Here is a 15,005-nt window from a genome sequence, read left to right on the forward strand (position 1 = left end):
CACCGATCCTGGCTCCACCTGTGGAGCCCCAGCGTCATGCGGTGGATTTAGTGGAAGCCGGGGAGGACTTCTGTTCCTGGGAACTAGCTGTATTGTGCAGCTTCTTTCCTCTACCCCTGCCTCTGGCAAGAAAGGACGCATCTTGCCTCTTTGTGAACGAAAGGACTGCATTTGGTAATATGGTGCTTTCTTAGGCTGCGAGGGGATATATGGCAAAAAATTTGACTTCCCAGCCGTAGCTGTGGAAACTAGGTCCGAGAGACCATCCCCAAACAATTCTATTTAGCAAGCTCAGGAGAGCTCACTAAGGTGCACCCAGCTCGTCCGGGTACAGATTCAAACTGAGGTCTGGAGGAGGGACATAGAGGGAGGAGCCAGTGCACACCAGTATTCCTAATTATTTCTTAAAGTGCCCTGTCTCCTGCGGAGCCCGTCTATTCCCCATGGTCCTTACGCAGTCCCCAGCATCCACTAGGACGTTAGAGAAATAATGAAATTCATATACATATATAATACACACAATGGGAGCAGCCTGTTAGTTGGGTGTGTGCTCCCTGCCCCACGCCTAAAACCAGCCTCAGACTTAATCCCATAAATCACGGTTGTGACACTGCCTGGAGAAGTAAAGGGTATAGTACAAGTAATGCAAACTAAAATGTTGTTTTTGTTGTTACCCCATGGTCTTCTAGTACGACAAAAAACAAAATATACATTGTATAACATTATGTACCACGGGACAGATTGATAAAAGCACATGCAAAAAGCTTGTTACTGAGCTGCCGTGATAATTACACTATAGGCACAGAAGCAGAGAAATCATAGAATAATAAGTTCACCTACTTTGGTTTCAGACTAGGGATTTACTAAGGATCAACTTCTCAAAGTCGCTGATCGGCGGCAGCTTTGATGGATAGTTTAAAATCAGCAATGGCAATAAATGTGAAACACCCCAGATTTAATATTTATTCCTATTGCCGTTTTAAATGGATCAGTCAAAGCCGCGGCTTTGACCACATAAAAAGAGATGCATCAAAGCTTCTAAACAACAGAGAAGTTGCGCATAGCTACCAAGAAGCTTCTATCGAACATTTGATAAAAGCACTTGATAAATGCTAGCTAGAACCTGACTGGCAGTGATAGGCAACTTCTCCACTCTTTAGAAGCTTTGATATAGCTTTCCGTGGTACCTTGGTAAATCTACCCGCAGGGCTCCACAAATCACTACAAGGGGAATAAATTACAAAATAACAGCTTTTCAAATACACTGATTGTCTGTGTTTCCCTGCATCATTTAAAACGGCAATAAAAATAGGATTTTAATACCTACCGGTAAATCCTTTTCTCCTAGTCCGTAGAGGATGCTGGGGACTCCAAAAGAACCATGGGGTATAGACTGGATCCGCAGGAGACCTGGGCAAACTAAAAGACTTTGACTGGGTGTGAACTGGCTCCTCCCTCTATGCCCCTCCTCCAAACTTCAGTTATAGGAACTGTGCCCAGGGTAGACGGACATTTCGAGGAAAAGGATTTTTGTTAAACTAAGGGTGAGAAACAAACCAGCTCACACCACAAGCATACCGTACAACTGGATTAGCAAGAATACCAGATTACAGTATGAAGGAAAACACAGCAACAAGCTGAACGTAACTGATACACAACCTTCGTGTAACCGAAAACAACAACAAATAATACAACTGCAAGTAACAGTACGCACTGGGATGGGCGCCCAGCATCCTCTACGGACTAGGAGAAAAGGATTTACCGGTAGGTATTAAAATACTATTTTATCTTACGTCCTAGAGGATGCTGGGGACTCCAAAAGGGCCATGGGGTCTATACCAAAGCTCCAGACCGGGCGGGAGAGTGCGGACGACTCTGCAGCACCGATTGAGCAAACATGAGGTCCTCCTCAGCCAGGGTATCAAACTTATAGAACTTAGCAAAAGTGTTCGAACCCAACCATGTAGCTGCTCAGCAAAGTTGAAGTGCCGAGACCCCTCGGGCAGCCGCCAAAGACGAGCCCACCTTCCTGGTAGAATGGGCCTTTACTGACTTCGGCAATGGCAACCCAGCCGAAGAGTGAGCAAGCTGAATCGTATTACAAATCCAGCGTGCAATAGTCTGCTTGGAAGCAGGATTTCCAATCTTGTTGGACGCATACAGGACAAACAGTGTTTCCGTTTTCCTAACAAGAGCCGTTCTGGCGACATAAATATTTAAAGTTCTTACGACATCAAGAGACTTGGGACTGCGACAGCCTCCGTAGCCACAGGTACCACAATAGGTTGATTTATGTGAAACGAAGAAACGACCTTCGGCAAAAATTGTTGACGAGTCCTCAATTCCGCTCTATCCACATGAAAAATCAAATATGGGCTCTTGTGAGACAAAGCCGCCAACTCAGACACTCGTCTGGCAGACGCCAAGGCCAAAAGCATGACCACTTTCCACGTGAAAAATTTCAACTCAACCTTTCGCAACGGTTCAAACCAGTGAGACATAACAAATTGTAACACCACTTCAAGATCCCACGGGGCCACGGGTGGCACAAACTGAGGATGGATATGCAGCACTCCCTTCACGAAAGTTTTAACTTCAGGAAGGGCGGCCAATTCTTTCTGAAAGAAAATAGATAAAGCCGAAATCTGCACTTTGATGGAACCTAATTTCAGGCCTGCATCCACGCCTGCCTGCAAAAAATGGAGCAAACGACCCAAATGAAACTCCTCCGCAGGAGCTGCTTTGGTTTCACACCACGACATATATTTTCTCCAAATACGGTGATAATGTTTTGCCGTGACCTCCTTTCTAGCCTTAAGGAGAGTGGGGATGACTTCCCCGGGAATACCTTTCCGAGCTAGGATTTGGCGTTCAATCTCCACGCCGTTAAACGCAGCCGCGGTAAGTCCGGAAACACGCATGGCCCCTGCAGTAACAGGTCCTCTCTTAGAGGAAGCGGCCAAGGATCTTCTACGAGTAATTCCTGAAGATCCGGATACCAGGCCCTCCGTGGCCAATCTGGAACGACGAGTGTTGCCTGAACCCTTGTTCGTCTTATAATCCTCAACACTCTTGGAATGAGAGGAAGTGGAGGGAACACATACACCGACTGAAACACCCACGGAGTTACCAGGGCGTCCACTGCACAGGCTTGGGGGTCCCTCAACCTGGAACAATAACTCGGAAGCTTCTTGTTGAGGCGAGACGCCATCGTGTCTATTTGAGGAATTCCCCAACGCCTTGTCACTTCTGCAAATACCTATTGATGAAGGGCCCACTCTCCTGGATGGAGATAGTGTCTGCTGAGGAAGTCTGCTTCCCAGTTGTCCACGCCCGGAAGGAAGACTGCTGACAGAGCGCTCACGTGCTGTTCCGCCCAGCGGAGAACTCTTGTGGCCTCCACCATTGCCGCCCTGCTCTTTGTTCCGCCCTGGCGGTTTCCGTACGCCACCGCTGTTATGTTGTCCGACTGGATCAGGACACTGAGACCTTGAAGAAGGTTCTTTGCTTGCAGTAGGCAGTTGTAAATGGCTCTTAACTCGAGAACATTTATGTGGAGACAAGATTCCTGGTTTGACCATTTTCCCTGGAAACTTCTTCCTTGTGTGACTGCACCCCAGCCTCGGAGACTTGCATCTGTGGTCAGTAGGACTCAATCCTGGATTCCGAATCGGCGTCCCTCTAGAAGGTGAGAACCTTGCAGCCACCACAGGAGAGAAATTCTGGTCCTGGAAGATAGACTTATTTTCCGGTGCATGTGCAGGTGAGACCCGGACCATTTGTTCAGCAGATCCCACTGAAACACCCGGGCATGAAACCTGCCAAACGCAATGGCTTCGTAAGCCGCAACCATCTTCCCTAGCACTCGAGTGCATTGATGAATCGACACTCTTGCCGGTCTCAGAATCTCCTTGACCATGGTCTGGATTTCCAGAGATTTTTCCGCCGGAAGAAACACCCTCCGTAGTTGTGTCTAGGATCATGCCCAAGAAGGTCAGCCGATTTGATGGAATCAAGTGAGACTTTGGCAAATTTAGAATCCAACCATGATGTTGCAGAACAGTCAGGGAGAGTTCCACATTTCTTAGCAACTGCTCTTTTGATCTCGCCTTTATCAGGAGATCGTCCAAGTACGGGATAATTGTGACCCCCTGCTTGCGAAGGAGTACCATCATTTCCGCCATCACCTTGGTGAAGACCCTCGGGGCCGTGGAAAGCCCAAACGGCAACGTCTGAAATTGGTAAAGACAATCCTGCACCGCAAATCTTAGGAAGGCCTGATGAGGATATATCGGGACGTGTAAGTAGGCATCCTTTATGTCGACTGACGCCATAAAATCCCCCCCTTCTAGGCTGGAGATCACAGCTCGAAGAGATTCCATCTTGAACTTGAAAGTACGGATTGAGGGATTTTAGGTTCAGAATGGGTCTGACCGAGCCGTCCGGCTTCGGCACAACAAAGAGGCTCGAATAGAACCCTTCCCCCCGTTGGGACGGGGAAACCGGGACAATGACCCTCTGTTGACACAGCTTTTGTTTCGCAGCATTTACCACTTTTCTTTCTGGAAGAGAAACTGGCAAGGCCGACTTGAAAAAGCGGCGGGGGGGGGGGGGGGCATCTCCTGAAACTCCAGTTTGTACCCTTGGGACACTATGTCTAAGACCCAAGGATCCAGGGCCGATTGAAACCAGACCTGACTGAAGATTCGGAGACGGCCCCCCACCGGCCCGGACTCCCGCAGTGGAGCCCCAGCGTTATGCGGTGGACTTGGTAGAGGCTGGGGAGGACTTTTGATCCTGGGCGCCAGACACAGCAGGCGACCTTTTTCCCCTTCCTCTACCCTTTGAAGCGAGGAAGGACGAGCCCTTTCCTTTCTTGTATTTATTAGGCCGAAAGGACTGCATCTGATAATGCGGCGCCTTTTTCTATTGTGTGGGAACATAAGGAAGAAAAGAGGACTTACCCGCAGTAGCGGTAGACACCAGGTCAGCAAGGCCGTCACCAAACAAGAAACTACCTTTAAAAGGGAGAGCTTCCATAGCTTTCTTGGAGTCTGCATCAGCATTCCATTGGTGAATCCACAGCGCCCTCCTTGCCGAGACCGCCATGGCATTCGCCCTTGATCCCAAGAGGCCAATATCCCTCGCCGCATCCTTTAGGTAATCTGCAGCGTCCTTGATATAACCAAGAGTCAAAAATAAGAATTTACTTACCGATAATTCTATTGCTCATAGTCCGTAGTGGATGCTGGGAACTCCGTAAGGACCATGGGGAATAGCGGCTCCGCAGGAGACTGGGCACAAAAGTAAAAGCTTTTAGGTCACCTGGTGTGCACTGGCTCCTCCCCCTATGACCCTCCTCCAAGCCTCAGTTAGGATACTGTGCCCGGACGAGCGTACATAATAAGGAAGGATCTTGAATCCCGGGTAAGACTCATACCAGCCACACCAATCACACCGTACAACTTGTGATCTGAACCCAGTTAACAGTATGATAAACGTAGGAGCCTCTGAAAAGATGGCTCACAACAATAAACAACCCGATTTTTGTAACAATAACTATATACAAGTATTGCAGACAATCCGCACTTGGGATGGGCGCCCAGCATCCACTACGGACTATGAGAAATAGAATTATCGGTAAGTAAATTCTTATTTTCTCTGACGTCCTAGTGGATGCTGGGAACTCCGTAAGGACCATGGGGATTATACCAAAGCTCCCAAACGGGCGGGAGAGTGCGGATGACTCTGCAGCACCGAATGAGAGAACTCCAGGTCCTCCTCAGCCAGGGTATCGAATTTGTAGAATTTAGCAAACGTGTTTGCCCCTGACCAAGTAGCTGCTCGGCAAAGTTGAAAAGCCGAGACCCCTCGGGCAGCCGCCCAAGATGAGCCCACTTTCCTTGTGGAATGGGCTTTTACAGATTTTGGCTGTGGCAGGCCTGCCACAGAATGTGCAAGCTGAATTGTACTACAAATCCAACGAGCAATCGTCTGCTTAGAAGCAGGAGCACCCAGCTTGTTGGGTGCATACAGGATAAACAGCGAGTCAGATTTTCTGACTCCAGCCGTCCTGGAAACATATATTTTCAGGGCCCTGACTACGTCCAGCAACTTGGAGTCCTCCAAGTCCCTAGTAGCCGCAGGTACCACAATAGGCTGAAACCACCTTAGGGAGAAATTGAGGGCGAGTCCTCAGTTCTGCCCTGTCTGAATGAAAAATTAGGTAAGGGCTTTTATATGATAAAGCCGCCAATTCAGAGACACGCCTGGCTGAAGCCAGGGCTAACAGCATGACCACTTTCCATGTGAGATATTTCAATTCCACAGTGGTGAGTGGTTCAAACCAATGTGATTTTAGGAGACTCAACACTACATTGAGATCCCAAGGTGCCACTGGAGGCACAAAAGGAGGCTGTATATGCAGAACCCCTTTGACAAACGTCTGAACTTCAGGCACTGAAGCCAGTTCTTTTTGGAAGAAGATTGACAGGGCCGAAATTTGAACCTTAATGGACCCTAATTTTAGGCCCATAGATAGTCCTGTTTGCAGGAAATGCAGGAAACGACCCAGTTGAAATTCCTCTGTAGGGGCCTTCTTGGCCTCACACCACGCAACATATTTCCGCCAAATGCGGTGATAATGTTTTGCGGTTACATCCTTTCTGGCCTTGACCAGGGTAGGGATGACTTCATCTGGAATGCCTTTTTCCTTCAGGATCCGGCGTTCAACCTCCATGCCGTCAAACGCAGCCGCGGTAAGTCTTGGAACAGACAAGGTCCCTGCTGGAGCAGGTCCTTTCTGAGAGGTAGAGGCCACGGGTCCTCCGTGAGCATCTCTTGAAGTTCCGGGTACCAAGTCCTTCTTGGCCAATCCGGAGCCACGAGTATAGTTCTTACTCCTCTCCTTCTTATGATTCTCAGTACTTTGGGTATGAGAGGCAGAGGAGGGAACACATACACTGACTGGTACACCCACGGTGTTACCAGAGCGTCCACCGCTATTGCCTGAGGGTCCCTTGACCTGGCGCAATATCTGTCTAGTTTCTTGTTGAGACGAGACGCCATCATGTCCACCTTTGGTTTTTCCCAACGGTTTACAATCACGTGGAAGACTTCTGGGTGAAGTCCCCACTCCCCCGGGTGGAGGTCGTGTCTGCTGAGGAAGTCTGCTTCCCAGTTGTCCACTCCCGGAATGAACACCGCTGACAGTGCTGTCACATGATTTTCCGCCCAGCGAAGAATTCTTGCAGCTTCTGCCATTGCCCTCCTGCTTCTTGTGCCGCCCTGTCTGTTTACGTGGGCGACTGCCGTGATGTTGTCCGATTGGATCAAAACCGACTGACCCTGAAGCAGAGGCCTTGCTTGACTTAGGGCATTGTAAATTGCCCTTAGTTCCAGGATATTTATGTGAAGAGACGTTTCCATGCTTGACCACAAGCCCTGGAAGTTTCTTCCCTGTGTGACTGTTCCCCAGCCTCTCAGGCTGGCATCCGTGGTCACCAGAATCCAGTCCTGAATGCCGAATCTGCGGCCCTCTAGAAGATGAGCACTCTGCAACCACCACAGGAGAGACACCCTTGTCCTTGGAGATAGGGTTATCCGCTGATGCATCTGAAGATGCGATCCGGACCATTTGTCTAGCAGATCCCACTGAAACGTTCTTGCATGGAATCTTCCGAATGGAATCGCTTCGTAAGAAGCCACCATCTTTCCCAGGACCCTTGTGCATTGATGCACTGACACTTGTCCTGGTTTCAGGAGGTTCCAGACTAGCTCGGATAACTCCCTGGCCTTCTCCATCGGGAGAAACACCTTTTTCTGGACTGTGTCCAGAATCATCCCTAGGAACAGTAGACGTGTTGTTGGAATCAGCTGCGATTTTGGAATATTTAGAATCCACCCGTGCCGACGTAGCACCACCTGAGATAGTGCTACTCCGACCTCTAACTGTTCCCTGGACCTTGCCCTTATCAGGAGATCGTCCAAGTAAGGGATAATTAAGACGCCTTTTCTTCGAAGAAGAATCATCATTTCGGCCATTACCTTGGTAAAGACCCGTGGTGCCGTGGACAACCCAAACGGCAGCGTCTGAAACTGATAATGACAGTTCTGTACCACAAACCTGAGGTACCCTTGGTGAGAAGGGTAGATTGGGACATGGAAATAAGCATCTTTGATGTCCAGAGACACCATATAGTCCCCTTCTTCCAGGTTCGCTATCACTGCTCTGAGTGATTCCATCTTGAATTTGAACCTTTTTATGTAAGTGTTCAATGATTTCAGATTTAAAATCGGTCTCACCGAGCCATCCGGCTTCGGTACCACAAACAGCGTGGAATAATACCCCTTTCCCTGTTGTAGGAGGGGTACCTTGATTATCACCTGCTGGGAATACAGCTTGTGAATAGCTTCCAATACTGCCTCCCTGTCGGAGGGAGACGTTGGTAGAGCAGACTTCAGGAACCGGCGAGGGGGAGACGTCTCGAATTCCAGTTTGCACCCCTGTGATACTACCTGCAGGATCCAGGGGTCCACTTGCGAGTGAGCCCACTGCGCGTTGAAATTTTTGAGACGGGCCCCCACCGTGCCTGAGTCCGCTTGTAAAGCCCCAGCGTCATGCTGAAGACTTGGCAGAAGCGGGGGAGGGCTTCTGATCCTGGGAAGAGGCTGCTTGCTGCAGTCTTTTTCCCCTTCCTCTGCCCCGGGGCAGAAATGAGTGGCCTTTTGCCCGCTTGCCCTTATGGGGACGAAAGGACTGAGTTTGAAAAGACGGTGTCTTTTTCTGCTGAGAGGTGACCTGGGGTAAAAAGGTGGATTTCCCAGCCGTCGCCGTGGCCACCAGGTCTGATAGACCGACCCCAAATAACTCCTCCCCTTTATACGGCAAAACTTCCATATGCCGTTTTGAATCTGCATCACCTGACCACTGTCGTGTCCATAAACTTCTTCTTCCAGAAATGGACAACGCACTTACTCTTGATGCCAGGGTGCAAATATCCCTCTGTGCATCTCGCATATATAGTAATGCATCCTTTAAATGCTCTATAGTCAATAATATACTGTCCCTATCCAGGGTATCAATATTTTCAGTCAGGGAATCCGACCAAGCCACTCCAGCGCTGCACATCCAGGCTGAGGCGATTGCTGGTTGTAGTATAACACCAGTATGTGTGTATATACCTTTTAGGATATTTTCCAGCTTTCTATCAGCTGGTTCCTTGAGGGCGGCCGTATCAGGAGACGGTAACGCCACTTGTTTTGATAAGCGTGTGAGCGCCTTATCTACCCTAGGGGGTGTTTCCCAACGCGCCCTAACCTCTGGCGGGAAAGGGTATAATGCCAATAATTTATTAGAAATCAGCAGTTTTTTATCGGGGGAAACCCACGCTTTGTCACACACCTCATTTAATTCATCTGATTCAGGAAAAACTATGGGTAGTTTTTTCACACCCTTTTTTGTGGTACTTGTAGTATCAGAAATGTTCAAAGCCTCCTTCATTGCCGTGATCATGTAACGTGTGGCCCTACTGGACATTACGTTTGTCTCGTCACCGTCGACACTGGAGTCAGTATCCGTGTCTGGGTCTGTGTCGACCATCTGAGGTAACGGGCGCTTTAGAGCCCCTGACGGTGTTTGAGACGCCTGGACAGGCACTAACTGATTTGCCGGCTGTCTCATGTCGTCAACAGTTTTTTGCAAAGTGCTGACACTGTCACGTAATTCCTTCCATACGACCATCCAGTCAGGTGTCGACTCCCTAGGGGGTGACATCACTATTACAGGCAATTGCTCCGCCTCCACATCATTTTCCTCCTCATACATGTCGACACAATCGTACCGACACACAGCACACACACAGGGAATGCTCTGATAGAGGACAGGACCCCACGAGCCCTATGGGGAGACAGAGGGAGAGTTTGCCAGCACACACCAGAGCGCTATATATATGCAGGGATAACCTTATATAAGTGTTTCTCCCTTCTATAGCTGCTGTATATGTATTTTCTGCCAATTAGTGCCCCCCCCCTCTCTTGTTTTACCCTGATTCTGTAGCAGGACTGCAGGGGAGAGTCAGGGAGCCTTCCTTCCAGCGGAACTGTGAGGGAAAAAGGCGCTTGTGTGCTGAGGAGATAGGCTCCGCCCCCTTCACGGCAGCCTTTTCTCCCGCTTTTTTTTTAGGAAAACTGGCAGGGGTGAAATGCATCCATATAGCCCAGGAGCTATATGTGATGTATTTCTTTAGCCAAATAAGGTTTTAAACATGTTTTATTGCGTCTCAGGGCGCTCCCCCCCAGCGCCCTGCACCCTCAGTGACCGGAGTGTGAAGTGTGCTGAGAGCAATGGCGCACAGCTGCAGTGCTGTGCGCTACCTTATTGAAGACAGGAACGTCTTCTGCCGCCGATTTTTCCGGACCTCTTCGCTCTTCTGGCTCTGTAAGGGGGCCGGCGGCGCGGCTCCGGGACCCATCCAGGCTGAACCTGTGATCGTCCCTCTGGAGCTAATGTCCAGTAGCCAAGAAGCCCAATCCACTCTGCATTCAGGTGAGTTCGCTTCTTCTCCCCTTAGTCCCACGATGCAGTGAGCCTGTTGCCAGCAGGTCTCACTGAAAATAAAAAAAACTATTTACAACTTTTACTCTAAGCAGCTCTGGAGAGCTACCTAGCATGCACCCTTCTCGGCCGGGCACAAAAATCTAACTGAGGCTTGGAGGAGGGTCATAGGGGGAGGAGCCAGTGCACACCAGGTGACCTAAAAGCTTTTACTTTTGTGCCCAGTCTCCTGCGGAGCCGCTATTCCCCATGGTCCTTACGGAGTTCCCAGCATCCACTAGGACGTCAGAGAAAGAGTGTTATCCTTATCAAGGGTATCCATATCAGAAGCTAAATTATAAGCCCACTTAGCAATAGCAATACTCACCCACGCCGACGCCACAGCAGGCCTGAGTAGTGCACCAGTAGTAACGAAAATGGCCTTCATTGTCGTCTCCTGCTTGCGATCCGCCGGATCCTTGAGGGCAGCCGTGTCATCTTTTTGGATAGTAGGGACAGAGCCTTGTCCACGTTGGGTGACGATTCCCATTTCTCCCTGTCGTCAGAGGGAAAAGGATATGCCATAAAAATTGTCTTGGGAATCTGCCACCTTTTGTCAGGCGACTCCCAAGCCTTTTCACAAAGAGCGTTCAGTTCATGAGAGGGGGGAAAAGTCACCTCAGGCTTTTTTCCCTTATACAAACAAACCCTCTTATCTGGAACAGGAGGCTCTTTAGAAATATGTAAAACATCTTTAATAGCCACAATCACGTACTGAATACTCTTAACCACTTTCGGATGTAAACTGGTCTCATTGAAGTTGAGACTGGAATCAGAGTCTGTGTCGGTATCTGTATCTGCCATCTGGGTAAATGTACGTTTTTGTGACCGTGAGGGGGTCTGTACCTGAGACAAAGCGTTCTCCATGTCTGTGTCTGAGAATCAGATTTATCTAGCCTCTTAGACAATAATGCCACATTTGCATTCAACGTACTCAACATATTTACCCAATCAGCAGTCGGCTGTGCAGACAGAGTAATTCCCAAATCTTTCTCCGCGCCCACAGTAACCTCCTCCGGGGAGGAACACTCAGCCTCAGACATGTCGACACGCAGTACCGACACACCCACACCGGCCAAAAGGGGACAGACCCACAGGGAAGCCTGTAGAGAGAACACAGAGGGAGTATGCCAGCTCACACCCCAGCGCCCATATACTATTAAATAAATAATATATGATGGCTGCGCTGTAAATAAGAATTTACTTACCGATAATTCTATTTCTCGGAGTCCGTAGTGGATGCTGGGGTTCCTGAAAGGACCATGGGGAATAGCGGCTCCGCAGGAGACAGGGCACAAAAGTAAAGCTTTCCGATCAGGTGGTGTGCACTGGCTCCTCCCCCTATGACCCTCCTCCAGACTCCAGTTAGGTACTGTGCCCGGACGAGCGTACACAATAAGGGAGGAATTTTGAATCCCGGGTAAGACTCATACCAGCCACACCAATCACACCATATAACTTGTGATCTAAACCCAGTTAACAGTATGATAACAGCGGAGCCTCTGAAAAGATGGCTCACAACAATAATAACCCGATTTTTGTAACTATGTACAAGTATTGCAGATAATCCGCACTTGGGATGGGCGCCCAGCATCCACTACGGACTCCGAGAAATAGAATTATCGGTAAGTAAATTCTTATTTTCTCTATCGTCCTAGTGGATGCTGGGGTTCCTGAAAGGACCATGGGGAATAGCGGCTCCGCAGGAGACAGGGCACAAAAGTAAAGCTTTCCGATCAGGTGGTGTGCACTGGCTCCTCCCCCTATGACCCTCCTCCAAGCCAGTTAGATTTTTGTGCCCGGCCGAGAAGGGTGCAATCTAGGTGGCTCTCCTAAAGAGCTGCTTAGAAAAGTTTAGCTTAGGTTTTTTATTTTACAGTGAGTCCTGCTGGCAACAGGATCACTGCAACGAGGGACTTAGGGGAGAAGAAGTGAACTCACCTGCGTGCAGGATGGATTGGCTTCTTGGCTACTGGACATCAGCTCCAGAGGGACGATCACAGGTACAGCCTGGATGGTCACCGGAGCCGCGCCGCCGGCCCCCTTGCAGATGCTGAAGTAAGAAGAGGTCCAGAATCGGCGGCAGAAGACTCCTCAGTCTTCTTAAGGTAGCGCACAGCACTGCAGCTGTGCGCCATTTTCCTCTCAGCACACTTCACACGGCAGTCACTGAGGGTGCAGGGCGCTGGGAGGGGGGCGCCCTGGGAGGCAAATGAATACCTATTTTGGCTAAAAATACCTCACATATAGCCTCCGGAGGCTATATGGAGATATTTAACCCCTGCCAGAATCCGTTAAGAGCGGGAGACGAGGCCGCCGAAACACAGAGGGAGTATGCCAGCTCACACCCCAGCGCCCATATACTATTAAATAAATAATATATGATGGCTGCGCTGTAAATATATTCAGATATAAAGCACCAAATTGCCTGTGCCTTCCCCCCCCCCTCCCGTTTTGCTCACTTGTACTTGAAAGGAGAGTGGAGGTCCGGGCCAGCGTCTCTGCAGCGGCTGTGAAGAGATAAAATGGCGCTGGTAAGCTGTGCGGCTAAGCCCCGGCCCTTCCCGGCGCACTGTAGTCCCGCTTAAATTTGAATTTTTTTATACTGGCGGGGGTATCGTACACGGTGACCGGGCACCGAATATGCCTCTTTTGCCAGTTAAAAGTCCCTCAGTAACTTGCTGCCCAGGGCGCTCTCCCCCAGCGCCCTGCACTGTGTGAGTGCCGTTTGTGTGTGGGAGCATGGAGCGCAGCGCGACCGCTGCGCTGTACCTCCGTTACTCCAGTCTTCTGCCGTTACTGAAGTCTTCTGATCTTCTAATACTCACCCGGCTTCTTACTTCTGGCTTCTGTGAGGGGGGTGACTGCGCGGCTCCCGGAACAAGCAGCTAGGCGCACCAAGTGATCGAACCCTCTGGAGCTAATGGTGTCCAGTAGCCTAAGAAGCAGAGCCCTTAACTCAGAAGTAGGTCTGACTTATCTCCCCTCACTCCCACGATGCAGGGAGCCGGTAGCCAGCAGGTCTCCCCGAAAATAAAAAAGCCTAAACATAAAGTCTTTCCAGAGAAACTCAGTAGAGCTCCCCTAGTGTGTGTCCAGTCACTCCTGGGCAAAGAATCTAACTGAGCTCTGGAGGAGGGGCATAGAGGGAGGAGCCAGTTCACACCCAGTCAAAGTCTTTTAGTGTGCCCATGTCTCCTGCGGATCCCGTCTATACCCCATGGTCCTTTTGGAGTCCCCAGCATCCTCTAGAACGTAAGAGAAACTAAATGTAAAATACAACTCGTCTTGCATTTAACAGTCTAGCCATTGTAATCCTCCTAGATAATCCTATAACAATCAGTTTAGTAACTACACCCCCAAGATTTAGGAGCCTAGGACAAAACTGGGAGAAACTACAGTTTCTGAGATGAAATACCCATAGTGATCAGACTGCACCAAGTGGGTCTTACAGCAATTTCTTTGTTATTTTAGACACAGCAAGAGTGAAAATTAATTACGCTTACCTATGAATTATACCATGTCTGTGCAGGTAATCAAGAGCCAGTGCGACCTCAGAGGTGTACTTAACTGCCATGTCTTCATCAAAGTAGCCGTAAATGTGTAGAAGAGACTTCACATCTCCACCAATAAGATACTCCATGACCTGAGAAGAGACACCACTTATTTACGAGACAAATGTGCAAAGAAGTAATTTAAACAGGACAAAAAATGCCAGCATATTAGATATTTAATCTCTGTCTAGACTGCAACAGTCTTCTCACACTCTCTTACAAAGCTCTCACCCATTCCTCTCCCATCTACATCTCTGACCTTATCTCCCTTTACACTCCCACCCGTCCTCTTCGCTCTGCTAACGCACGCAGACTCTCCTGCCTACGGATTACTTCCTCCCACTCCTACCTCCAAGATTTTTCACGTGCTGCACCACTTCTCTGGAATTCCCTACCTCTCCCCCTCAGACTCTCCACCTCTCTACAAAACTTCAAACGGGCTCTCAAGACCCACTTCTTCACCCATTTCAGCCAAATCTCATCCTAACCCTCTGTTCTATGCTCTCTATGTACCCCATCTGTGTCACCCTGTCTGTCTACCCCTCCCCTTTAGAATATAAGCTCTCACGAGCAGGGCCCTCTTCCCTCATGTGCTTATCCTTTCTTACTTTAATAATCTTCAACTGCACTAAATCCAGCAGTCTTCTGCCACCTGATACTTATTCCAGTGTCATCTGCTGATGTAACTATGTTCATTTACCCTGTACTTGTCCTATACTGTCATCAACTGTAAGTTGCTGTTTTCCTGTTTATTATTTATGTACTCTGTAATTGGGCGCTGCGGAACCCTTGTGGCGCCATATAAAATAGAGGATAATAATAATAATAATAATAAATAAATACTAAGGACCTAATTC

At 49.1% G+C, this 15,005-nt stretch overlaps 1 protein-coding gene across 1 annotated transcript in view; it reads right to left on the minus strand.

The window, feature by feature from the left end:
- MASTL (microtubule associated serine/threonine kinase like) overlaps positions 1-15,005 on the minus strand; it is a 245,522-nt gene that overhangs the window by 158,716 nt on the left and 71,801 nt on the right. The window contains exon 3 of the mRNA XM_063921679.1: positions 14,101-14,240. Coding sequence (XP_063777749.1) covers positions 14,101-14,240 — 140 coding nt within the window. The remainder of the gene's footprint in view (positions 1-14,100; positions 14,241-15,005) is intronic.

The sequence above is a fragment of the Pseudophryne corroboree genome, chromosome 5 (assembly GCF_028390025.1).
Source record: "Pseudophryne corroboree isolate aPseCor3 chromosome 5, aPseCor3.hap2, whole genome shotgun sequence".
Taxonomy (NCBI): domain Eukaryota; kingdom Metazoa; phylum Chordata; class Amphibia; order Anura; family Myobatrachidae; genus Pseudophryne; species Pseudophryne corroboree.